The 24,629-nt window shown below is 44.2% G+C and overlaps 1 protein-coding gene across 1 annotated transcript; it reads right to left on the bottom strand.

The window, feature by feature from the left end:
- Positions 1 to 3,241: 3,241 nt before the first annotated feature.
- CCDC71L (coiled-coil domain containing 71 like) lies at positions 3,242 to 10,795 on the bottom strand. The gene has a single exon (XM_054188429.1). The coding sequence runs from the start codon at positions 10,635 to 10,637 to the stop codon at positions 9,783 to 9,785; it is 855 nt and encodes a 284-aa protein (XP_054044404.1). The 5' UTR covers positions 10,638 to 10,795; the 3' UTR covers positions 3,242 to 9,782.
- Positions 10,796 to 24,629: the final 13,834 nt, after the last annotated feature.

Here is a 24,629-nt window from a genome sequence, read left to right as displayed (position 1 = left end):
TAGATATTTGCAATATGCTATCACATGAATCCAAGCTTTCCTTCATCTAGTCTAGACATCAGCTGGAATGAATTAAAGTGGTCCACCAGAAGACGTCCTGAAACCTGGGTCTTCCTGAGCACAGCCCAGATGATTTGTGTCTAAACTGCAGCTACCAAGATGAAAAGAAACTGGACAGATAATATGGTTGAACATCTTTAATATGTCCTCAAATCCATGTTCCAGCTAGCCCTAAAATCATGGTTAGTGTGTTTGACGGGACTTCCATACACAAGCCTAGAGACAGGCATGGGATGTGCTCCAGGCTGTGCAAACCTACAGGCTGTACAATGAATTTCCTTAAGCATTCCCAACTTTCGTGGGAATATTAGAAGACTGCTTTGTTATCAAAGGTCATCTGCACCTCCTCACACATCCTAACACCTGGGGAATCCTGGACTGACCTCATTCAATTGTTCAAAGTTGTGCCTAGAGATATGCGACTTGTGGCTCGCTACATTGGTGCCTGTGTCCTCTTCCTTTCCTTGCAGTGCTCTCCATCAATTTAAAAAAGAAAACAAACCAACCAAACACCCATTCTCAAACCCCATAACCATGCCAACAAACACTCTAATATAGATGCTTTTATACATGCAGCAACTCCTTGCTGCTCATGTAACTCCATTCTGGGAAGCTGTCTAACTTTCATCTTCATGGGCAGGGTTCGCCAGTCGCAGCTCTAACAGGAAACCCCTTTAAGTGGAAACAAGCTCTGATGTTACGGCTCCCATAGCAGCAAAAAGCTGCTTCCCTGCATGACTCTCTCATCTCCTGGGGTGCCTGCTGCCCAGACAGATTCCAGACAGCTGTCTACAGCCTGCTGCTCCTGTTCACAGGCAGGCTCTGGCTCCTTCCCAAGCCTTGTCTTCTCTGACCCGCGACTGCCAACTCTTTGGGTTTTTATTGCCAGGATCATGGTATTAGATGTTTTTCTTACTGTCCCCATTCCTAGACTGAGAAAACTTATTTATCATTCAAAATTAAAATGAGATTTGGTTCTCCTTGGAGGCAAAGGAAATCTTGAAAGCATGAAATTTAGTGACTCACAAAAGTTGCAGGCATATATACATCATTTTAAAATCTTCTGATATTGTTTTAAGCCAATCTTGTGATGTGAAGAAGTAGGCAAAATGATTTACACGTTAATTAGCAACAGTGCTGAAATGAAATATTATTTCCTTGTTGAGCGCTCTTGATATTATGCAGCATTCCAGCAAGGCAAGATGGAGAACTGCAATTCTGAAATGGTGGTATTTTACACTCAGTGCCCAAGAGAAAATCGTACGCGGCGTGCAATGCAGGAGGGCAACAGCCTTTCAGACGCAGGTTTCAGACTGCCTTCCTTGAGGGAAGGAGTGCCCTGAGAGACCAGGGGATGCTAAGCATCAGCAAGGAGGGCATGGTGATCCCAACGTCCTACCGTGGGTGCAGGAGTTGTGGCTGGCACAAGGACCCTCTTGCCCATCCAGCGCCCAACTGACCCCACTCATCTGTTCAATGATTCCTTTAGGTAGGTACCTACAAAACCCTGGACTAGGCTCTACTGCCAAGAAAATCACTGAAAATAAATGAGTTCCCAGTGCTCATTCATACATTGTTCTGCATTTATAAACATTGAAGTTACTCAAATAATGAAAAAAGAAGTCTAAGCGGCTTCCACCTCCGTTATCTTTTCTACTTCTGCCAAAAGTTGAACTTCCCAAACATTTAGTTTAACGAAAGACTTTTTGCAAAAATAAAAGATGTTTTGATAAAAACGTCAACAAAATAAATCATGCAAAAACAACTGGCTGCTTTGTGCTTTCCTCTTCTTTTAAATAGGACATTTTTCATGAAGTCCGACTTTTATTTTTCAAGATCATTTCAGGCAGCCCTCCAAAATCCTTGAGGTTTTGTTTCATTCAAATTGTTCCAAGTAGGATGTGATCACTGCGATTATGACTTCTTTTTTTTGAATAGGAAGGGGATTCTTACATACTTTGGAAATATGGAAGAGGAAGCTAGGCATGAGGAAACAGACAATGACAAAAATGTTAAGCCAATTCAGAAGAATACAAACATCAGGGGATTATTAAAGACACCTGGTCTGGTGAAAAGATGGATGAAACAGCTTCCATTAGATACTGGACAACGAGACGAAATTTATGTGCAGATGGAAGTCATTTATGCAGTTGTTACACGAAGGATCATTATTTATTGCTAATAAATAAGCCCCTTTGATGGATCTAATCAGTATTCAAATACTTAATGTGTTTTAAGAGCAGCTAGGGTATATTCTCTCTAGCACAACTCATTGCACTAGGGAATTTTGTCAAATTACATGGAGCTGCAGTGGAAGGCTGGAACGTGAAACAAGGGCAGTAAAGTAGATGGAACAATTTAAAAAAATAAAAATTGACAAAAATTTCCTGCACTTTCCTCTCTACCTCTTCCCACTTGTCCAGAAATAAGTATCGGGACGTTTCTGTTTGGCAGCATTAATTTAACAAAGATGAGAGGATAAAAAGCTCAAAATGACACCGCAATCACCGGGTACAGATTAAACAATATCAAAGATTGGCACCTTATTTTTTCATTGTGGATTTCAACTCAGTATATTTTCCTCCCATTCTTGTTTCTGATTAATTCTCTCCCTATGTCTTCTCTTTTTAAGAAGAGTACTTAGGATGTCTTTAAGGGACCACTTTTCAAGACATCTTGTCTTGAAAAGATTAGCTTGTGGAGGATGCTGTTGACCAGGTTAACCTCCATAAGTCCCTTCCAACCCAAATTATTCTATGTTCCAGATGCACAACTTCCTGAGCAATGGATGCATCTTTGGGAAGAAAAGTAGTGTGGGCAGCACTCGAAAGAATTAAAAATTGAGTTCCTTAAAAGGTCTAGGGATGAAAAGAAAAGCTGTCTATTCTTTAGTATAAGCTAAGGTACAAAGTACTGAGAATTTATATGAAAAAAATCACACCTGACATTTACAGCCACATCAAAGCCCACTCAGAATCGGCACAGCACTATTTCTGTGCCTTCACACAAAGAGGTGCTCTGTGTTTCTTCCTGGAAAAAGTACTTAAGTGGAAGGCATTTTGTGCCTGAGCTGTTTGACCCTTCATGCTGAAGGCCACTCAACAGCAGCAGGAGCAGCACTTCAGTCTTTCTGCTAAGACAAAAGATTGGTTTTAAGATTTTCTGCCTCTGGTTGCTTCCTCTAAAAACTATCACTAGAAGAGTAAAACAAAAATTAGACAGCAATTCTCCTGAAGGAGCCAAATTCCCCTCACAACCTCCCAAGACTGCAGGTGCTAAGTGGTGATCATGCCACAACTTTTTATATTAGCAGATTTGACAAAAGGCAGAAATAAGTCCACAAAAATCTCACTGGAAAGTGGTTTCTGTATGGGATAACCATTAGGAAATACATGAGGTAGTTTCCAGGAAGGATTGTTGCAGCCTTCAGACAATTTTGCTGATCCCATATAGCACGGAAATGTGGGACATTTTTAGAATATACATTGGATACAGCGGCATCAGACAAATAAAAACTAGAAAAGTCTCTTTAAGAGAACTGCTTTGGGGTGTGAATGCATGCGTGCATATATATATACACAAATACTACTTACAAGCTTTCATAAATTATTATATATACCATCTATAAAATTCTGTCTTTGCTATACATAATTACATTTTGTATTAGGAAATGATTAATATTTGGAACCCTTACATTGGAGCTTGGGCAGAGTGAAGGACCAGAGCAGCTCAGCCCATGCCCTGACCCACCCTTTCTGTTCTATTTCAAGAAAACTTGCATCTCTGGTCCCAATCTGTGCCGCTAACAACCAGTAGCTGGGCAGACACATATCCTTAGAGGAGGTGAAATGTGTTGTGTCAGCTTCCTACACAACCTGACACTGCTCAGCCACGGGACAAGTTCAGTTATAAATGGTTTTAACAATCCTGGGATGTACAAAGTGGGTGGTTGTTATTGCAACTGCTCAACTGGAAAAGAAAAAGCCTACAATAATAGAGCACCTTCATTTTAGAACTCAAATGTATGGATTCATGGGGAGATGGAAAGAAACTTTCCTTCCATTTCAAAAAGTCTTTGAAAAGGCATCTTGGTTCACGCAGACTCAATCACAGGGAATCATCACACCAGGTTCTTTCGGTTTGGTTTCTTACCTCTCATCCAGAAAATACCACCCATTTGGAAACAGCATCTGGTATTTTGAGTAAGGTCCACTGCTGCCCAAATGTGAGGTTAGGATAAGGCTTGTGATAAGTACGTGTACTTGTGAACATGTCCTCTCTGTCTTCACCCATCGTCCTATAGCAAGTTGATTTGGCATGGGCAACAGAAGCTGATAAATGGCTGCTCAGTTGCACAAGCAAACTAATAGGTGATTAGAGATGGCTGAAGGCAGAGTAAAGACAGAGAGAAGACCCTCTGAGGAGGTGGAAAGAAGCAGCCAGCTACACACTGGCTGGCTGAAAAGCTGTCTCTCAGCACAAGTATTTCACCTCCCATCTACTCCAGACCGTTCACTCTGTCCCTCTCCTCAAAACCAGCCGAGGAAAAGAGGGCAGGTAAAGATCGTCTGCATTCCCGAAATACCAACAGGGGAAAAAACCCAGAATGACCACAGCAGCTCAAGGGATAGGGCTTTCCTGTTGGCAGTGTTTTAACTTCAACACTATGAAGTCTCACATTCTATAGTCTCAAATAACGGAGGCTGAAAGAGAACTGCAATGGAACCTTCCTAAAGCCAGTGGAGAGGACAGGGAACCGCAGGCTTTTCTGTTTGGCTGGGCATCTTGCACACCTCTTGGAGTAAAAATGAACTGCAGGAATGAAGGCTCACTTCTTCCATCTCCTACAGTGTCAAGCCCTACTTAGCAGTTTCCGGAGGAGTTTCACAGTAAATAAATGGATAAACAAGACTCTTTATTCTTGATATCAACCCTGGAAAATATCTTCAGGTCTTTTTACATAAGAAAATGGCAGCAACAACCAAAGAACTAAAATAATTTTTTGGCAATTCTGTAACGATATTTAGGCACTAACATTGAGGAAATGTGCTTTATTTTTACAGTATGGAAGAATGGCTTCACCTTGATTAGGGGTAAGAAGTGTTCCAAAATTCTCCCACATAATCCTACTACCATACATATTAGACACTTCATGATGGTTTGGGAATAAACCATCATGAACAGGACACATTTGGAGTCACCACCAGAGCAGATCCCCTACCATAGAATACTCCGGAATGGGTCTGCCTCAGTCTTTCCTCAGTTAGGGCAGTTATGCTCACCTAAAATAAATACCAGATGAAGAACCAAGGTGTTTCCTAAAAAACCCAATATCCAGAAACTTTCTCTAGCTTAGTGAATGTTTATTATACAGAGTGAAATGGTTCAAGTTGTTACAACCTAGTCCTCAGGACACAGAACTTCAAAGTTCCTCCTCTAAGTCAGGCAAAGTGGGCACTGGAATTTGGGTCTTTAGAAGTCCAAAATCTCTGACCTTGATATAAACTGCCTCATTCCTGTGAGGCAATTCACGCTTCTGAATCTAGTCCCTTTGCTTCCACATCTCCTATATTTGTAGACACAAGCAAAACCAGAGCATTTCAAGTGAAACAAAACACTCTGTTCAGCCCAAAATCAGTGTTTTCAACTCATACATACTAATTAGAAAATTTTTGGTCAGTGAGACAAAAGTAAAGAGAGATGCTTTCAGTACTTCTGGTTTCATGTGCGTGCAAACTTTGGACACGAACTACACCATTGATCCATCGTAAATTAGCATAAGTCAACTGTTTTAAATAGCATGAAGAGCCCAGGACTCTGCCTTACTGAAGAAGCAGTACGTGAAAAATTATTTGGGATCAAAGTTGCAATCTACAAACTGGATTCACTCTGCCCTTTGCTTCTGATCGGCAAGGAAATACAGATACACACAACATCCCTTACCCATTCAGACAAAAATCCAAGTACCATAAGTCTTGCCTTCGGCAAATCCATACAACGATGCTCTGCATGAGGTTTGGGCATATACGGAGCTTGTTGTTTACAGGCTAGCAACGGATGGTTTCAAGGACCAGTTGTACACTTTGATCCTTTTGATGTGAAAAAGAAGTTTTTCTATGCCACATAAGAGTACAGGGAAATTTTTGCCAGGCACTGCTTTCTCCTTTTATGAGCTTCAGTCCTGAACAACGTGCTTGTACAGTGACTCAGAGAAAGGCACTGCCTCTTGAATGTAAACCCTACAGTAAGCAATATGTTAGACACAATGGCCATCTCAACTCTCTCCTTGACATCTGGTGCCATCACCCAACTCCTTTTGGCACGGTGGCATTTTGAAGTTCAATAACCTTTGAGTGACTGGATGCAAATTCAGATTTGGTAAAGGAAATAGCACAACTTCCGGTACACAAAGTCGTATGAAGTGAGCTCCTAAGGGAGGGAACGAGCTACCGCGACAGAAGTCTGGCAACAGAGGCTACCACAAGATTCCTGTTTAGTATGAAGCCATCTGTGCTGACTGAACTAGACTGGGCATTGTACACTGGATTTATTCTGGGTCTGCATTTTGTGTCTCAGAAGCAGACCCATACAACCGGATACTGAAAGCACTGAGTTAAATCAGGAAAATCACACCTCTCACACCACTCAGTGTCTGCATGGGAACAGCCACGTGGAGTCAGACCAGAAGTCCATCTAATCCATCACACCTTTTCCAACGGCATATGTATAGTCAGAGTACAATAACATTATTAGCCCTTTACATAAAATAAAACCTAAGGATTCCATGCTTAAAATTATCTAACTCAATATTGCAGCAGTTTTGCACACCCCTTTCCAAACTCCCTCAACTCTGGTCTACAGCTAGAAGGTCAAACAAAAGCCAACAGTACCAACCTGCCCAAACCTAAAATTGAATAGTTTTCTGATTGCTAAGCTTCCTCAGATGAGCACAAAGACAGAGCGGTAGGTAGGAGTTGCAGCTTTGAGAGGGAAAAGGGCTGGGGCAGGGGAAGCTGGACCACAGATAGTCCTGTCCTGGATTGCCACAAACTGCCATGAACGTGATCATGAAATTAGCTGGTTTAGCTTCCCTGTAAACTGTTAGCTTTCACACCCCATTCTGTACTCAGATCCTTTGCTGAGCTATTTCAGCACACTAATTTGCCAGAAAACCTGACTAAAGATTTCCCCCCCTTAACTGACTTCACAGACTGAAATAGCTCAGTTAAGAATCTGTAAATGCAGCTGCTGGAGGAGTTTAGACTACAGCAAAACTTCAATCCAACTTGCTAACAGGGTATCAGCAAAGCATACTATACCCCCAATAAAGCTGCCACTTCAAAAACAGCAAGTCAAAGCCCAACCAAGAGAAAAATAAGCAAGCCTTACGCACACAGCCCACACAACAGGAGTCACTCAGAGTTAAAGTTACTTCACTGTATTTTGTACCCACACAGAACGTTTCAGGATAAGCCTCCAAACAAGGCAGCACAGATTTAATAGTGTCTCCCGTATCATACCTCTGGCAGCCTTAACTCTGCCCCTGAAATTTGATCTAGCCTGTCCTACACCTGTTTACGAGCTAGGTGAAGAATGTGCACAAGACAACTGCTTACATTTTATCATCTTTCTATGCAGATCTTTCAAAATACTATTAAAAAAAATAACTCAGCCTAACAGTAGGCACACTGAAGTCAACTAGACAGTTCAAGAACTAACAACGATACTCTTTTAACTTGCATTTCTAACGTGGAATGCCAAACCGAAACACTTGAAACCTCAGCATTCGATCACACTGCAGTTTGTCTGACTGCATTTTAAATCAACGCAATTTCGCCTTTACATTTAAGCGGGTATTATAGCCAGAGAAACAGCACAACAATATGCACCCTTTGACCTTCATTTCCTAATTCCCTTCTGAAATGTGACGTGGCACTACTGCAGCGATCAGCAGGCAGCGTAACGTTATGTAAACAATTTCAAAAGCCTGATGGATATAAAATAGATTAAGCGTTAGCTCGGAAAAATAAGAACTTTGCAGCTTCAGTAAGTAAGAACTACAAAATATAAACAGGTTGTAGAAGAAGCTGGCTGCTTTAAGTTAGCATAAGCAAGTTTTTACAAGCAGCCTCTATGCATCAACCCATCTTACTGTCTGTCGACAGCACGCAACAAGGAGTCGACAGCCATCAGAAAAGAAATTTTAAGTCACCAAACCATTCTATAAATAAGTTGTGAAATTATTCATTCCACCGTGGAAATTGATAAGTTAGTCTAATTTGCTGGGACAGTAGGGACATAAACTGTCTATTACCAAGCATTTCTTATTCCTCTCCCAAGCACTTAAAAGAAAAAAAAAAAAATCATGTTCTCCCCACACACACACCTTTGCTCCTCACACACCATCTGCAAGACATAAGACCTAAAGCAAGCCCTTAATAAATCAGTTTAAAGAGAGACTGCCTATCGCATAGAATAACAACATTTCAGTCAAAATAATCAAGTTACATCATGAATTTTGCATCAGAATCTACTGTGAAACACAGGAGAAATTTATAAAACTAATTGCGTGCAAGTAATTATGTTAAATATGATTAACCATCATTAATCACCTCACAACCCCAGGATAACAACCAGCACTATTTTTTTTTATGAAGTGATCAGGTATCAAGTCTTGTTCTTTTTGCAGAGAGACACATCAAGTGTGATATTTGGGTTGTGCGAGCTATTGACTTTTGGCTGTCAGCACCAGCACTCTACCATAGTTCACCTTCAGATACCTATATATTACTTTGATGAGCAGTTATATTCTTCACGAAGTCCAAGCTTATTGACATTAAGTGCCTAGACGGTGTACTTCACCGAGGAACCCGTCCCTCTGCAGTTTCATTGAACTGAAACATCACTTGTTCTTTGACTTTTATTAAGTTCACTTAGGTTGACCAAATGAGCTTCCCTAAAGTAAATAGGGTTATAAAATATCAGGATGATTCTATCTTTAGGTGCTCAATAGAAACAAATACTTAGTTCAACTAGAAAACTTTAAAAATTACTTTAGATACAAAAGTGTAACAATTATACTGTGCGATACATCTTTATATATCACTAAGCCCATGAAATTTAAAAAAAAAAAAGTTTTTGCACCATCAATAACAGCCACAAGTCTTGAACCTCCATTCTTTACGCATCCTTGATCAGAGTAAACTGAAACTTGGGAATGCTTGGGATTCAAAATACCCTGAGCACATACTAGTGCAACACCACAAAGCATATGTAATCCAGCGGAAAAGGGGAGAAGAAAAAAAAATAGCAAGAATCAGATGGTGCTTTATTATACAAGCATGAAAGTAAGTTCCTTTGGAAAATAACTTCTTGGGTGGACTTCTGGACCAGTGAGGTAGCCCAACGGGAGAGAAAAAAGAGTGGAAGTGGAACTTGGTCCCCACGCGTGATACCTGCCGGACGGTCCCCGGGCCGGGACAAGGGGCCGCGGCCCAGCCGGGGGCGAGACGGGGTCCCCGGCACGTCCCCTCCGGGTGCGGCTGGGGGTCCCGGCCCCCGCCCGAGCGAGCCATAAAGTGCAGCAGCGGAACACGATCCAGACAAAAAGCAATGTAAACAGGTGACTGATCTCGGTCTCTTTGTCCGCACCGCGGCCAAGGTGAGGCGCCGGCCAGGGACAACCCCCCCACCCACCCACCCACCCACCCGCGTCCTCGGCCTCAGGACGGCGGCAGCGGGAAGCGGCGCACCCGCACCACGGGAGACAGGTCCACGCCGAGGATCCGCTGCGCCCGCCGCCGCGCCGCCTCCAGGCTCCGCCGGCTCCAGACGCTGCCCCGCACCCGGATGGTGGGGAAGGTGGTGAGGCGGGGGGTGGCCGCCTCCCAGATCTCCTCCAGCGACTTGCCGCTGAAGGGCTCCCACGCGGGTCCCTCCGCCGGGCCGCCCCGCTCGCTGTCCGCCTCCTCGCCCACCGGCCACAACGCCGCCGCCGCCTCCTCCTCCCCGCCCCGGGGGCCGTCGGCCGCCGGTGCCGCCGGCCGCTGCCTCGCCCGTCCCCTCCTGCGGCGCCGCCGCCGCCTCCGCCGCTTGGCGCTGCCACCCGCCGCCGCGGCCCGGCGCTTGGCGTCGGCGGCCGGCAGGCGCCGCTTGCCGGCGCGGCGGCGGGGCCGCTCCGCCGAGGGGGACGGCGGGTCGGGGACGACGGCGCGGCAGGAGGAGTATCCGTAGACGTCCTTGCTGCGGAGGATGACCGGGGAGAACTCGTGCTTGAGGCTGCAGAGGAAGTTCCACAGCTCCGAATCGGAGCTCATGAACTCCGTGGACTTGGGCATGAAGAGCTTGAGGGCGTCGCCCAGCGCCTTGGTGCCGGCAAAGGAGACCTGCGACCTCGAGTACACAACTTTCTCCGCCTCCCCTTCCAGCCCCCAGGCGGCGGGCGCCGCTCCGCCGCCGGCTGCTGCTGCTGCTTCCCCCGCCGCCGCCTGGGCTCCCGCCGCCGCTGCGCTCCCCGCCTCTTGGTTCATCTTCCCGGCTCCTCTCTCCAGCGCCGCCTGCTTCCTACTGCGGGTCATGAAGGCAGAGGGACGGGGCGGGGAGGGCGGCAGAGACGCCGAGAAGGGAGCGGCGCCGGCCGCCACCGGGCGCCCGCCGCCTCACCGCGCCCCGCCGCCTTCCCGCCGCCGGGCGAGGAGCGACGATCGATATCCTGCCGCCCGGCACAAAATGGCGCTTTAAAGTCCCAGGCGGGGTCTGCGCGGCGGCCCGCCCTCCCTCCGCGCCGGGCGGTTGGCCCGTTTGAAACACGTCCGGCGGGACAAGCCCCGCCCCCCGGGCGGTGGAGGCGGCCACGGGGAGGGCGGCGGGGGAGAGCGAGGTGGGGATGGCGAGGGGTTGCGGGGACCCTCCTGCCCCGGGGGACGGGCCCGTCCGGGGTGATCCGGGCAACCAAGGATGCCAACTGGGAACTCTACAACGCCGCTGGGCCCCGTTTCCCCACACCTCCAGTAGGGCGTCCCAGTTGGTGAACACTTCCCTCAGGGAATGGCGCCAGGCTCCCCCATGGCAGGGTGTGATTGCCATGCCGGCATTGCTCTTCGCTGCAAGGATGAGGTTCTTCTCAGGGCGGTGAGCAAAGATGGTTTCTTCCGTGAAATGTGTTCAAGTAAGGATTTGGTTGGATGCTTCGATGGGCAAGCTGCCCTGGAGGAAGAGCAAAGGTTCAGTGAAATAACAAAAATGGGTAAACAGACATCATATGGTGATGCCCACCATACACTATTAAATCCATCCTGTTGCAGAGGGTTTTTTTAACATGAACCTGTAGGCCAGTCATTCAAGAACATCGCCTACAGACTGACCTCTGGAGGTCGTCTTGTCCAACCTCTCTGCTCAAGCAGGACCAGCTACAGCAGGTTGCCCAGGGCCATGTCTGGATGGCTTCTGAATATCTCCAAGGATGGAGCCTCCTTTCTCTGGTGACCAGTGATAGGACACAAGGAAATTGTATGAAGCTGTGTCAGAGGAAGTTCAGGTTGGACATCAGGAAAAAGTTCTTCACCGAGAGGGTGGGTGGTCACTGGAACAGGCTCCCCAGGGAAGTGGTCACAGCACCAAGCCTGCCAGAGTTCAAGGAGCATCTCAATGATGCTCTTTGTCATATGGTTTAACTTTAGGTAGTCCTGCGAGGAGCAGAGAGTTGGACTCGATGATCCTTACAGGTCCCTTCTAAATCAAGATATTCTATGATTCTGTGATTGCACAACCTCCCTGGGCAGCCTGTGCCAGTGCTCAGTCACCCTCACGGTGAAAAAGTATTTCCTGATGTTCAGAGGGAACCTCCTGTGTTTCAGTCTGTGCCCATTGGCTCTGGTCCTGTCACTGGGACTACTGAGAAGAGCCTGGCCCTGTCTTTGCACCCTCTCTTTGGGTATTTATGTACATTGATGAGATCCCCCTGAGCCATCTCTTCTCCAGGCTGAACAGTCCCAGCTCTCTCAGCCTTTCCTCATAGCTCCTTCCATCATCTTTGTGGCTGTTTGCTGGACTCTCTCCAGTATGCCCATGTCTTTCTTGTACTGGGGAGCCCAGAACTGGACCCAGCGCTCCATCTGTGTCTCACCAGCAGTGAATAAAGGGAAGGGTCACCTCCCTCAAGCTGCTGGCAGTACTTTGCCTAATGCAGCCCAGGATGCAATTCATCTTCTTTGTAGCAAGGGCACGTTGCTGGCTGGTGTAACCTGCTGTCCACCAAGGCCCCCAGGTCCTTTTCTGCCAAGCTGCTTTCCATCTGTGTGGTCCCCAACATATATCAGTGCATGGGGTTGCTCCTCCCCAGGTGCAGGACTTTGCACTTCTTGTTGAACTTCATGAGGTTTCTGTCAGCCCATTTCTCCAGCCCATCGACATTGAAATATGCACAGCATCGTTGGGATTGGCTTCGTGTCCCAACAAAGCATATCCCAAATGAAGTCCAAAAAACTTAGTCTTTGCATTGGTTGAGCCCTTTGTGAGAGTCACCACCTTGCTGAGTCCACAACGCCGTTTCTTCTTGCACGGCGCTGCTACTCTTGCAGCTTTATAGCACAATTTTGTCAGATGTTGTGAAATCCCATGTCCTCTAGACCTTCTGATACTTCAGAGATTGCTGACACAGGGAGAGTGTCTTGTCAGGTTCCTGGATTGTTTCAATTAAACCAGGGTTCTTTCCACCGCCCAGAACAGCAAGGTGTCAGCAAGAGCAGAGGTGGCTTAACCTTCCCTACAAATCCCACTCGGGGTTTGATTAGACTCCTAACTAATTACTTTCTCTCAGCATCGGTAAAGGGTGAAGAATAACATTTTTCTTCACAGACAGTCTTTGTTCTGTAATTAATCTTTCCATTTAGAATAGGGAAATCTTTTATTCTCAACTCATCAAGAACCTAAATTAGAATGTCCAGAAAGCCAGTCAAATAAGAGGCAGAAATTATGCGTAAGAAATTATTCCTTACTGACAGTGGAAATAAATGAATTTTCTTCACAGTGTAATTCGGCTTGTGTTCAAGGGAAACTCAAGAATATTAATCCAAATAACCATTTAAAGTGGCTATTAACAAAACTATTTCAAATCTTCCTGGAGACAGTCTTGAGGTGCAGCCATATTCCAAACCAGCTTTATAAATGACCCATTTTTCAAAAAAAAAAAAACCAAACGTTTCCCCAAATGATGGTGTTAGTGCTGTTTTTAATCGGATTAATTTCACAGCATACTTTGGAGCACAGCCGTGCAGGCGGATTGATTTAGGTGAGAGAGGTATCCTGTAACGCAGAGGATGAGAGCCCAGAGCGGGAAGCGTTGGGGACAGGCATCTCCCAATCCCGCCGCACTGCAGTTGGTGACACTCTGGCGTACGAGTGCCTGGTCACAGCCACGGAGTGACAGCAGCTTAGCAAGAGGCTCGTCACCCGCTGGGCCACAGGAGATGGCTGGAGCTCCCACCACCAGACCCAGCAGCTCAGCTGACAGGTGGGCCCTCATCAAACTGCAGAAACCCAGTTGCTTGTAGTCATCGGCCGTAACCTTTTTCCTGAAATTACAGACATTTCTGGCATACAACTTGAAAATCATCGAGGCAGAGATGGGGAATTTTCATCAAGCGGTAAATGAGTCACGGTAGCTACAAGTGAAAAGGCAGATTGGTACATTTTTGTGCTAATCAGCATTTATTAATTATTTTGACTTTTTTACCTCCAGTACGGACAATACCATGTTAAGGCACAGGATATAATCTCAGTTTTACAACTTCATTATGAGTTTTCTGCAGTGTAACACTCTCCTTTTAATACCTTACAAAGTCATCTCAAGATAATCCATGGCAATTGGCTATCTTTCAGTAATTTACAATAGCTCAGTACAGTAATAATGATGATAATAAAATTAATAATCCTTTGGAAGTGCATAGCTCTTCATTTTAATCATACTACTGCTTATAAGCATTAATTATCACTCATGGCACTCCTGAGTTATGTAAGTAAATATTGCCTTACTCTAACAGATGAATAAAATGAAGAAGTGGATTAAAATGGCTTGATTAAGATGTATAGACTCAATGACTTAATTTTCTGTAGCTCTTAGTTTCTAACAATCGTTATTCTAAATATACAGTGAATGTCCACATTGGAACAGAGAAGAGAAGAGAAGAGAAGAGAAGAGAAGAGAAGAGAAGAGAAGAGAAGAGAAGAGAAGAGAAGAGAAGAGAAGAGAAGAGAAGAGAAAAAGAGAACCCTGTAATCTTTGTTCCCAATTATTTATTCAAATTTATTTTCTTTATAGAATTCTTGGGAAGGCGAGGGGAAGTACCAATTGACAAATTATTGCAGGGACACTTTATTTTCTTGAATAATTCCTGCCTGGAACCAAAAAAATCCCCACTGGTAGCTGCTAATTCTTTTAACTGCTAAAAATGTTATCTGTACATACGATCACATCGAGTTTTGAGTCCTCCTGATAAATCCTAAAATCCTGGCTATTAAGTCACACCACTTCTGCTGCTGGGGCTTTTCCTCCAGCATACTCGTGCTCTTCTACCTGGATTAGCAAGGACAATCTTACTGTCCAATGCCTTTAAAGATAACCACTCTTTTCTAATATCTTTACCTCTGCTGTTGAGAGGTTGCCTTAACTGGCATTAACTTCAGTTAGTTTGCTTCCTAAATGTCTTTAGCATGCTTTCAGGAAAGTTTGTAACCATGACTCCGCATCCATTCGCAACTAAACTTCAGATGTTACCCAATAGACACCAGGTCCCTGGGTCTGAGAAGTGCCCAGACAAGCATTGGCAAAATTTCCTCAAAATACTTTCAAAGAGAGACAAAAGCAAATAGATTACAAAAATAGTCTCTCAATCAGTTATTACAAAAAAAATAAAAATACCATGGAATCGCTGTGTGTAGGAATCACACTGGCAGCCAAAAAGGGAAATAAGATGTTAGGAATCACTATGGGAGGGATAGAAAGCAAAACAGAGGACAGGATTCTGCAGAAGACAAGTGAATTGTGCCTCCACAAATCTTGAATACTGTGTATTTCTAGTCTTACCATCTCTAAAAGGATACAGTAATGATACAAAGAAGGGTAACGAGGATGAGCAGAAATATGGAACAGCTTCTCTATGAAAAGAGATTAAATAGGCTAAGACTCTTCAGCTGGAAAAACAGATGGCTGAGGAAGAATATGATAAAGGTTTATAAAACTGTGATAGCACAAAGAAGGCAGATAAGAAATCATTATGTCTTAGTTTTCATAATCCAAGAATGACAGGGAATCACATGAAGACATAGAACAAAAAAATTTAAATGACCAAAAAGAAGTATTTTTTTTCAGGTGATTCATAATTAGTCTGTGGAGTTTATCTTCCAGCAGAGTTGTGGGTGCCAAAATGGAGAAATGCACCCCAATACTGAACATAAAGGTGAGCTCATTGAGAAGGGGCTGCAGATGTTACAGAGCACACCATTCGAAACAATCAGACATGACTGGAAGAAAAAAAATCCATCAAGGGCTGTTGTGCATGAAAAGCAAGTCTAGCACCTTGGGCTCAGAAAGCCCGAAAGCAACGGGCTAGGAAAGGAAGGAAGAATACATCAGGGGAGGTAACCCTCAATGTTTGCACCGTTCTTGCAATCTTTCCCTAACCTTCCTCTTCTGGCCTCAAACAGGCAAGGACACTAGACTAGATGGACGCTGCAGCTGGCCATCATGGCTGGTTCTACTCTACAGACCTGTTAGAAGACAGAAGAGGGCAACCACAACAATAAAATGTTCTGTTTCTTTCCCAGAGCTTTACTCCCGCAACAGCTTACAACAGCTGAAAAAAACCATATTCTAGAACGAAAAAGCAATGAAGCATTTGCAGAGAAAAAAAGGCCGAGGTTACGGTGTCCATCAGCAGCCAGGAGCCACACTAGGGCAGGAGCCCAGCAAGGATGGAGCCTGAGGTAAAGTGTATTCCACTGGCTCTGATTATTGCATGCTCTTTTTTTCACTTTATTCATGGCTTCAATACACCCTCTTTCAAAATGGTGACTGACTATGTGCAGAGGGGAAGAAAGGATGGTTTTTTTAAATAAGCCTTTTATTTTAATAGCATTCGTTGACAATAATGTTTGGAAGAGGAAAAAAAATCTCAAACATGTTTTAGTAGAAGACCGATGCATTCAAAAGACCCCGAAGCAATAGTAAAAATAAAAATACACAAAGAAGCATGCTTTGTCATACAGAAAGCACTCACGGAAGATATTTTAGCAGAATCTGTTTAACATTTGTTTCCACTTTCTGGGACGTAATCTGTATGTGATGCACATAACCATGCAAACTGTGCATCACTTATATCATCATTGCCCTGTTATTAATAAATGCTGATAAAACCCCTACTGGTGCTCACTAGAGTCTTGTGGGTCAATAATGGTCACTTAGTCTAAAATGTTACAAAGTCCTTGGTTTACATATCAAAAGTGAAAATTTTTCTTGCTAATCCTAATTTTACTTCATCTTATTTTTTCTCTTATTCCCTTCAGTTCACCTAAGCAATCTGCTTAACCAACCGTGCTGGCTTTGACTATATTATACTCCAAAATCTTCTACTCCTAGTCTTTTCTACCCCTGAAGTAGTTCAGCTGATGTTAACTTCAGTGGAGACAAGGAAGGTAGCAGTACTTTAACCATTGTGCCATCTTTGGAAACCAGTGCCAAAGTGAGGGACGTAGTGGTAGTCACACTGTATTGTCTTCACCAATTTAAGCTGGTAAAATGAGAAATCAAATGGGGGACGTAGCGTAAGATAAAGCATGCAGGGTTTGGAAATTGAATATCATGGTCCAGAAGGGAAAAAACCCAAGATTCTTATTCTAGAATAAATTTTGCCACAAATTAGATTGTTTCAGAGTACCTATTCCACTTTCTGTTCCCACCTATTTTATTCTAGGACAACTTCCATGTGGAGCTTCAGAAGGAGGATGCAGCTGGGGCAGGGGCAGCAGGAGGTGACCTTTTAACCTGCAGGAGATATGCCATTGTTGAGAATCTTTGGCACCGGGTGTCCTGGTTTCGGCTGGGATTGAGTTAATTTTCTTCCTAGCAGCTGGTGTAGTCTTGGATTTAGGATGAGAATAACGTTGATAACACGCTGATGTTTTAGCTGCTGCTGAGCAGTGCTCGCATTGAGTCAAGGACTTTTCAGCTTCTCGCACTGCCCTGCCGGGGAGGAGGCTGGGGGTGCACAACATGCCAGGAGGGGACACAGCCAGGACAGCTGACCCCAGCTGGCCCAAGGGCTATTCCGTACCCTATGATGTCATACTTGGCATATAGAGTCAGGGGTAGTTGGCCGGGGGGGTGGCGGCCACTGCTCGGGGACTGACTCGGGGGCATTGGTCAGTGGGTGGTGAGCAATGGCATTGAGCATCACTTGTTCTGTATGTTCTTTTATCATTATTATTATTATTTTCCCTTCCTTTTCTGTCCTATTAAACTGTCTTTATCTTAACCCACGAGTTTTATCTTTTTTCCCTGATTCTCTCCCTCATCCCAATGTGGGGGGAGTGAGCACACGGCTGCTTGGTGTTTAGCTGCCTGACAGGTTAAACCACAACACGGGGTAAAGGAGCTGTGAGAAGGTGTCACCAGACTGTGCAGCAACATAGGAGAAAGTGTTTTCACTATAAGAGTGATTGTACACTTGACCAGGTTTCCCAGAGTGGTAGTGGAGTCTCCATCCTTGGAGATGTTCAAAACCCTACTGGACACAGTCCTGAGCTGCCTGCTGTAGCTGACCCGGCTTTCAACAGTGGGGTTGGATCAGATGATCTCCAGAGGTTCCTGCCAACCTCCACAACTTTGTGATTCTATGATTCTACTGATTAAGAAAAAGCATACTATTTCTTTTTTTTCCTTCTGTCCTTTTTCTCTCTTTTTTCCTTCTCTTTTCTGATGGTATAATTAATACTGGATGATTCTCCTTCTGTTTCTTCAGTCACTTTCTGTCTAAAATATGTTTCCTACTGTACATCCTTCAAATTATAATCCTCATTTATAAAACAAAAAGATGATCTTCACTATTTTCCAATACAGGACCAACTGATATGTTTTCAGCCAAAACGATACATTACCAGAGGTGTAAAATTATCAGATAATGGGTCTGCTTTCTGACTATAATTCCAACATAGGAAATACGTTGCTGGAGAACGCATCACAGACCATGTCATCTTGTAACATTGATCACACAGTTCCCTGAGGCCCCCTATTTTAAGTACTGAGACTGTAAAAACAAATGTGAATTTCATTAATTTGTCTCAAACCAGGCATTTTTTAAAGCCTACTAACAATTATTTAATAACCTGACTAGTTAAGTCTTATTTCTTGATACCAAGTGTTACTGAGCATGTCAGTTCGAGAATTGTTTTCATGATACACTCCAGCCAGTGCTTCCATTTTTCTTCCTATTGGCTTTGTGCATTACTAGATGAGCTGACGGTACAAATTCACTCGGAACAGTGGGAGCACACAATTGATTTTTTGTTGAACTTGCCACAGGATACAATGCAATGTTTATATTTGGTTTATGTTTTATGCTGGCCTAGGGAGGACACGATATGTGATCCAGCATAAAGTCCATGGAGAGAAGGTTACCCTTCCAATTGCTTTGAACAAATTAGAGTGAGGGAGTTGATACTAGCTCAGCTGTGTATATCGTATGGATGTGGCTTTATTAAATGGATACTTACAGCAGCTTTACGATGTCATAGAATCATAGAATGGTTTGGGTCAGAAGGGTCCTTAAAGCTCATCTAGTTCCAACCCCCCTGCCATGGGCAGGGACACCTCCCACTAGACCAGGTTGCTCCAAGCCCCATCCAGCCTGGCCTTGAACACCTCCAGGGATGGGGCATCCACAGCTTCTCTGGGCAACCCGTTCCAGTGCCTCACCACGTCTTAGTCATGTCACCCGACCACGTCTTAGTCAGGCTCCTTCTTATTTGTTCTCTTTGTCCAGAGATATCTTGCAAACCTTACTGCCCCTGGGTTTGTTTTAATAGAAAGTGATAGAAAACGGCCTTAATTCAGGTCGTCTCTGGCACTTTCACTGGGCCGAGGAGAGTGAGCTTCAGACGCCTTAAGTGGAATGGGGGTTTGATCTCTCTGTTTCAGCGAACGTTGTAAAGCACTCAATTACCATGTAGATGTTGGCCGTTAGCATTAACACCTCCTTTGGAATCTGTCTTTTGTTCCCTGAGTTAGGCACCGGCTTCAAAAGCCTGGAAGGCTCATCTCTACCCTTCTCAGTTCCTCCTGCTGCAGACGGGCCGTGGGGTTTAGGTGGCCCCTGGCCACCTCGCTTCGAGCCGGCACAAGAGCCCGGGCTCGGGGGGTGGTGGAGGTGCCGGCCCACTTCAGGTGAGCTCCGTTTCTCCCCTAAACTGAGATCCTGCGCCCCCTTAAAACCTGCTGGATGTCTGCCCGCATTACTTTTAGTTGTAGCATTTTCTATTCCTTGAATGTATGTCAAATGTTATTTGATGCGATTCTGCTTCAAAACGCCTGAGTTGCGATTTATATCAGTTTCCCTAAATATTCTAATAATTTATGGTTCAGTAATGGTTGATAGCATTCCTTATAACCCATTTAAAATTACTGTGAATTCACGCCAGCACATATCTAAATATCTAATAAATATCTAAACTGAATAATTTGAAACCCTTGATGATTTTGACCATTTTCAAGAATATGTTATAAAGAATGAATAAAAATAGATTTATATTGCCTTGAGAACTGGGCTTTTAGTTTGTACATTTTAAAATGAAAGAAATGATTCTCTGTAGCTGTAGATAATCTTCATTTCAATCTAGACACCGTGACTGATGCTAGCTGAGGTTTTGACCCTATACATGATCTGCATTATTATAAAGTCTCTCCTCAAAAGACAATAATATTCAAGGCAAGTTCCCCCTTGGTGAACCTGCAATGGCTCCAGGTGGTTGAGTAGCTCATTTACCACTATTTTAAAATTACCTTTCAGAAATGCAGTGAATTACTTAATGTGCTTATTCTCACAGAGGCATATACATATTATGAATGCTGTCAACCAGCAATTGCATAACATATTTTCCAAAATATACAAGTGCCCCAAACTTTCATTATAAAGCGAAAAAGTCATCAAAGTTAACATATCACCCATATTCGACCCCCATTCCCCTCAGCTACCTTTGGAAGGCTCCTCCAAATAAGAAATGGTAGTGGTTTAATCTTTTACTAATTTAATTAAACCCATGCTAAGCCCTGGTGCGGTCACTCGCTCCAGTTTATTTTATACTGGCTCCTATTCAAGTTAAACTCAATGAGACATTGTTGCTCACATTGAAGAATACCCACATAAGGGTTAGCACGGGTTTAATTAAAGCCATCTAATTAAGCCAGAATTTTCACTGCCATTAGCATTCTCTTACATCTGCATTTTGATACTAGGAGCCTAAAGTTAAAGTCCCAGTGCATTGTCTGGAGGGAGCTGCTCGGTGCTTAGCATTTGCAGTTCATGGCCTGAGCCATTCATTATTCCCTTGCAGGCAATGAGAACTGCAAATGTCCCATCACTTTGGAAAAAGTGGTCATTATTTAGAAGTGTAAATGAAGATGCCAGAGGCTAAGCTCAGGTCCTGTCTGAAACAAAGAGCGGTGTCTTTAATTTCAGGACTGTAGCAATGGATTGGACATATCGTAACAGAGAACTACTACATTTATCCTCAACATTACGTATTACACACACCAGAACTATTTTTCCTTGCGTATTCCTCATAGTCTCCATTCCTTTTCTAGCTTCTTCCTGATCATCCCTCCCTCACTGAAAGCTGAATCACTGAAATTCCTGCTCATTTGCTTCCTGCCAAAATGAGCCGGTATTTCCAAAAGCACCGCTTCCTCCCAGTGACTAATATCTTACAATACAGGTTTGCTTTGCTTGCTACGTGTCCTGGTTTGTCCCACAATGGATATAGAATTAAACAATTTAGTTAGAGAGTAAATATGATAATATGCAGATCTTGATCTGTATATGCCATGTATATGACAATAACAAAGGAAAAACGAGTCAGGAAAGAAACAACAGAGAAAACTGAAAAGCTGAGACTCCAGGACTCATGTAAAAATTATCAATAATGAAGAGTTGAGCCATTGCTGAAAATGGTTGCCAGATACATTCTCTATTTGCATGAAATATCTCACCAAGGCAGAGACTATAGAATGGCTTTCCCCAGCAGCAGGCATTTCCTAGCAAAAAGCTCTAGTGCTAGGAGAAGTTAAAACACGTGAAGATGGAACTCGAAGTGAAGTTGCCCAGTTATAGAAAAGTGGAAGGATTAGAAAGTGATTAGAAAATGAGCAGAGAAAGACAAGTAGATTGCAAGGGACTGGCTCACCTAATGGGAAACTAAACCAGACACATTTCAAATTGCTAAAGCGTCCAAGGTAAGCTGTCAGGGTGGACACAGGCATTTCATCCATTTATCTCCACTGACTTTAGAAAAATATTATGAGTAGTTTAGATGGGAGACCTTATGAAAGTGAACTTAATTCTATCACAGGTGTAAATATGTTTTCAGTCAAAACTGATTGTTGCCTTCAGCCAGTCTCTTCTTTAAATTAACCTCCGTCGATTATGTGATACCCAGAGCAGAAGTGGAGAGATGTGTAGCAAAACCAAACTGGTCATTGCTAAATTAGTTCAGCCCCTATGCAGCCTTGTCCAGTCCCTCCTCATGGACTATCCTCCAGCACATTAGCTTCCCTAGAAGTCACTCACCACTTTGTGTTCAAATCCCTAGTTGTTTCCACTCTGAACAACATCTCCAGGTTCTGATCCAGAGATGCACCATTTAGTTATGGACAGTAAAAAAGGCATTATTTTCAGCTGTATGTCATGTGCTGATATTAAAGATGAATGAACCTAGAAAAACTAGGTAAAAGAGTTTTCACTGTGTAACCGTTTGGATATACAGCTCCTAGTACAGACTGGAGCTACTGGTTATCTGTCACGCCCATGTTTGACTTCTAGCTCTCCCATTATCACTTTTCAAACCAGTTCTCTCAAACTATTGCTAATATAGCACAAGATTCCTTAAGTACAGCTCATTGGCATGACTGCATTTTGTAGACCTGATTGATTACACACTGGTAGAAAAAAATAAGCCATGGTCTCCCCCCAAAAAATGTTGTATGCCCTTAACTGTTGCTTACTTGGGATTTATCACCAAAATAACTACTCTGAAAATCCTGAGGTCTGCGTCAAGATAAAATACTATTGAAATATTTTATATATATTTTATATTTGAAAATGTCTTCAGAATAAAAAACCTCTTTCCTGCCCAAGCTCAGCTGGCATGAAAATACACTTCACCATGTCTAACAGTTTCTGCATTTGAAATGCACAGCTCGGTAAGACGACATGAACGGCGTCAGGGAGCAGCACAGGCAAGCTGCCCCACCAGGGAAGGCGTGGAGGCCAGGGGCTGAGGGTGACAGTGACACAGGCAGGAGCATTGCCTCGCCAATGAGGCGTCCAGAAGTGGAGTCGGCCATTCTGGATAGGGACCAGGTCTGGATGCAGTGATCAGAGTCAGCCTCATGCCACCGATCAACTGGGAGACCTGTTGTGATGAAGAAGGTCTGAGGCCACGCCAGGGAGTTAAGTCAGTGAGTCCAGGGCAGAACGAGCATTAACTCAGAAGCATTAACTCAAAAGCAGCTCTCAAGGGAAGGAGGGGCAGGCTCTCTCTCTTCATTTCCTTCACAGCAGCTCTTACCAATGAAGAAGCTGAGCTTGACTCAGTCAGCCAAACTCCCTGGAGCTGCGGGAGCTCTGGCAACAGTGCACTGGGATAGACTGAAGGTTCATCTGTGATAGTGGCCAGCTGTAGAAAAGAACCAGCTTCATCCACTTTGTTTTCCACAGTAGGCCAGGCACATTCGCTGAACAAGAAGCCCTGCTCCTAGATGTCTTTCTCTGTATTTTCTTCGCCCCTAACACCCAAGTAAAGAGAGGCAGAAACAAGGAGGGGAAGAACCAGCACCACCACGGCTGCAGCCCTCAGTGCCACCACCACCAGCATCAACAGTGTGAACGCCACCTTCTGAAATTTCTTCACCCATTATGTTTGGGAAGAGTCAAGGACTCTGTGACTACTGCTGCACCCAATACCTTAACATTACAGCATTACAGCATACACAACAACATTACAGCATAACCCACAATCATCACCTGAAGAAATGGCTCCCACCATTCCCAAATTTTCTTCTATGCCCCCAAGGGCTATCAAGGGCAGCCTTCTTTTCTCATGTGTATCACTACCCTTCTCAGCTACTGCTTCTCCCTTCCCTCCACTTATTGCCTCTTCTTTTTGAGCACAAACAAAACCCATTCACCTTTCATTTCCTCTCTATAATGTTTCTTTTGCATGCAGCTCCTCCTGCTCGCAGTCTGGTTTAATTTTCTTCTTTGTTGCTTTTTTTTTCATTTTTCTTTCACCTGTCAACAAACCATGTAATTTCTTCCCACTTGTCTACAGGCAAAGAGTGAGTTGCATCGTATTGGAGTGCACCTCTTGGCTCCTGCCATTTGCCATGGTTAGGTGGTGGTATCAGTGGAGGATCAGCCAGCAGCACTAACAGAAGTGCTGCAAATTCATCTGTAAGGTGGAAATTGTGTAGTGCTGTGGTGGGGTCCCTCTTTTTTTTATCCCTGTGCAAGGCTTGTGAGGGTGCAAGAAAAAAGCTCCAGTCTAGTTGTACATGCCTCCATTTCCCTCTGTTTGTTTGTGCAGGATGCTGAGGGAGAGAAGATCCTCTAATCACAGCTGGTGGCAAGTCGTGGCCAGCAGCTTGGCTAGCATCCGCATTAGGTGGAGTGCTGCTGCTCTGGAGCAACTGAGAGGCCACAGGGTTCTCCTCCATAACTGTGCTCAGGCTTACCCTAACCCACGAGAATTTTTAGCACTCACAACATCGCCTGCCCAGGAGCAACATGGGTCTCCTGCGCAATGAACACAGCCTGGAAACTGGCAGCTGGGGTTTAGATTACTCTGGAAAGAATCACAAGGAGAACATAAAGTGTTTTAAGGAGACCTACAGAAAGGCTAAAAGCAATAGTCCAGAAGAAGCTGATTTTATGAAGAAATAGACCGCATTACCGGTACCACAAACTCACAGCCTAAATGTATCCCGTGCACAGCGCTGGACCAAAGCCATTATAAAGAGGAGGAGATCAAGACTGAAACTCTTGTTGCAGTGGGTTAACCAGAAACATGCGGTTCAATCATTCCTTTTTGGAAGGAACATTTGTAGTTGCTGTTGGTGAAAACATTCTCCTTAGCTTCACAAACATTGTACAAAAGATGTGATGCCTCTAAACGGCTGTGGCCTTCCTTGCACTGCAATGTCAACTGCCTGGAAAGCACTATGGCGGTAGTTTCAGGTAGGCAGCAGTACACGCTACTGTCATCCCTTTGCTAAGTGTGTATTTCAAGAGCGTGCAAGCAAAGTT

The sequence above is a fragment of the Rissa tridactyla genome, chromosome 1, assembly GCF_028500815.1.
Source record: "Rissa tridactyla isolate bRisTri1 chromosome 1, bRisTri1.patW.cur.20221130, whole genome shotgun sequence".
In the NCBI taxonomy this organism is placed as follows: domain Eukaryota; kingdom Metazoa; phylum Chordata; class Aves; order Charadriiformes; family Laridae; genus Rissa; species Rissa tridactyla.
The sequence above is the reverse complement of the archived record's forward strand: the minus strand, read 5'-3'. Positions and strand labels throughout refer to the sequence as shown.

Excerpts from the sequence above, each read along its gene's own strand:
- CCDC71L (XM_054188429.1), bottom strand. The coding sequence starts at position 10,637 with ATGACCCGCAGTAGGAAGCAGGCGGCGCTGGAGAGAGGAGCCGGGAAG.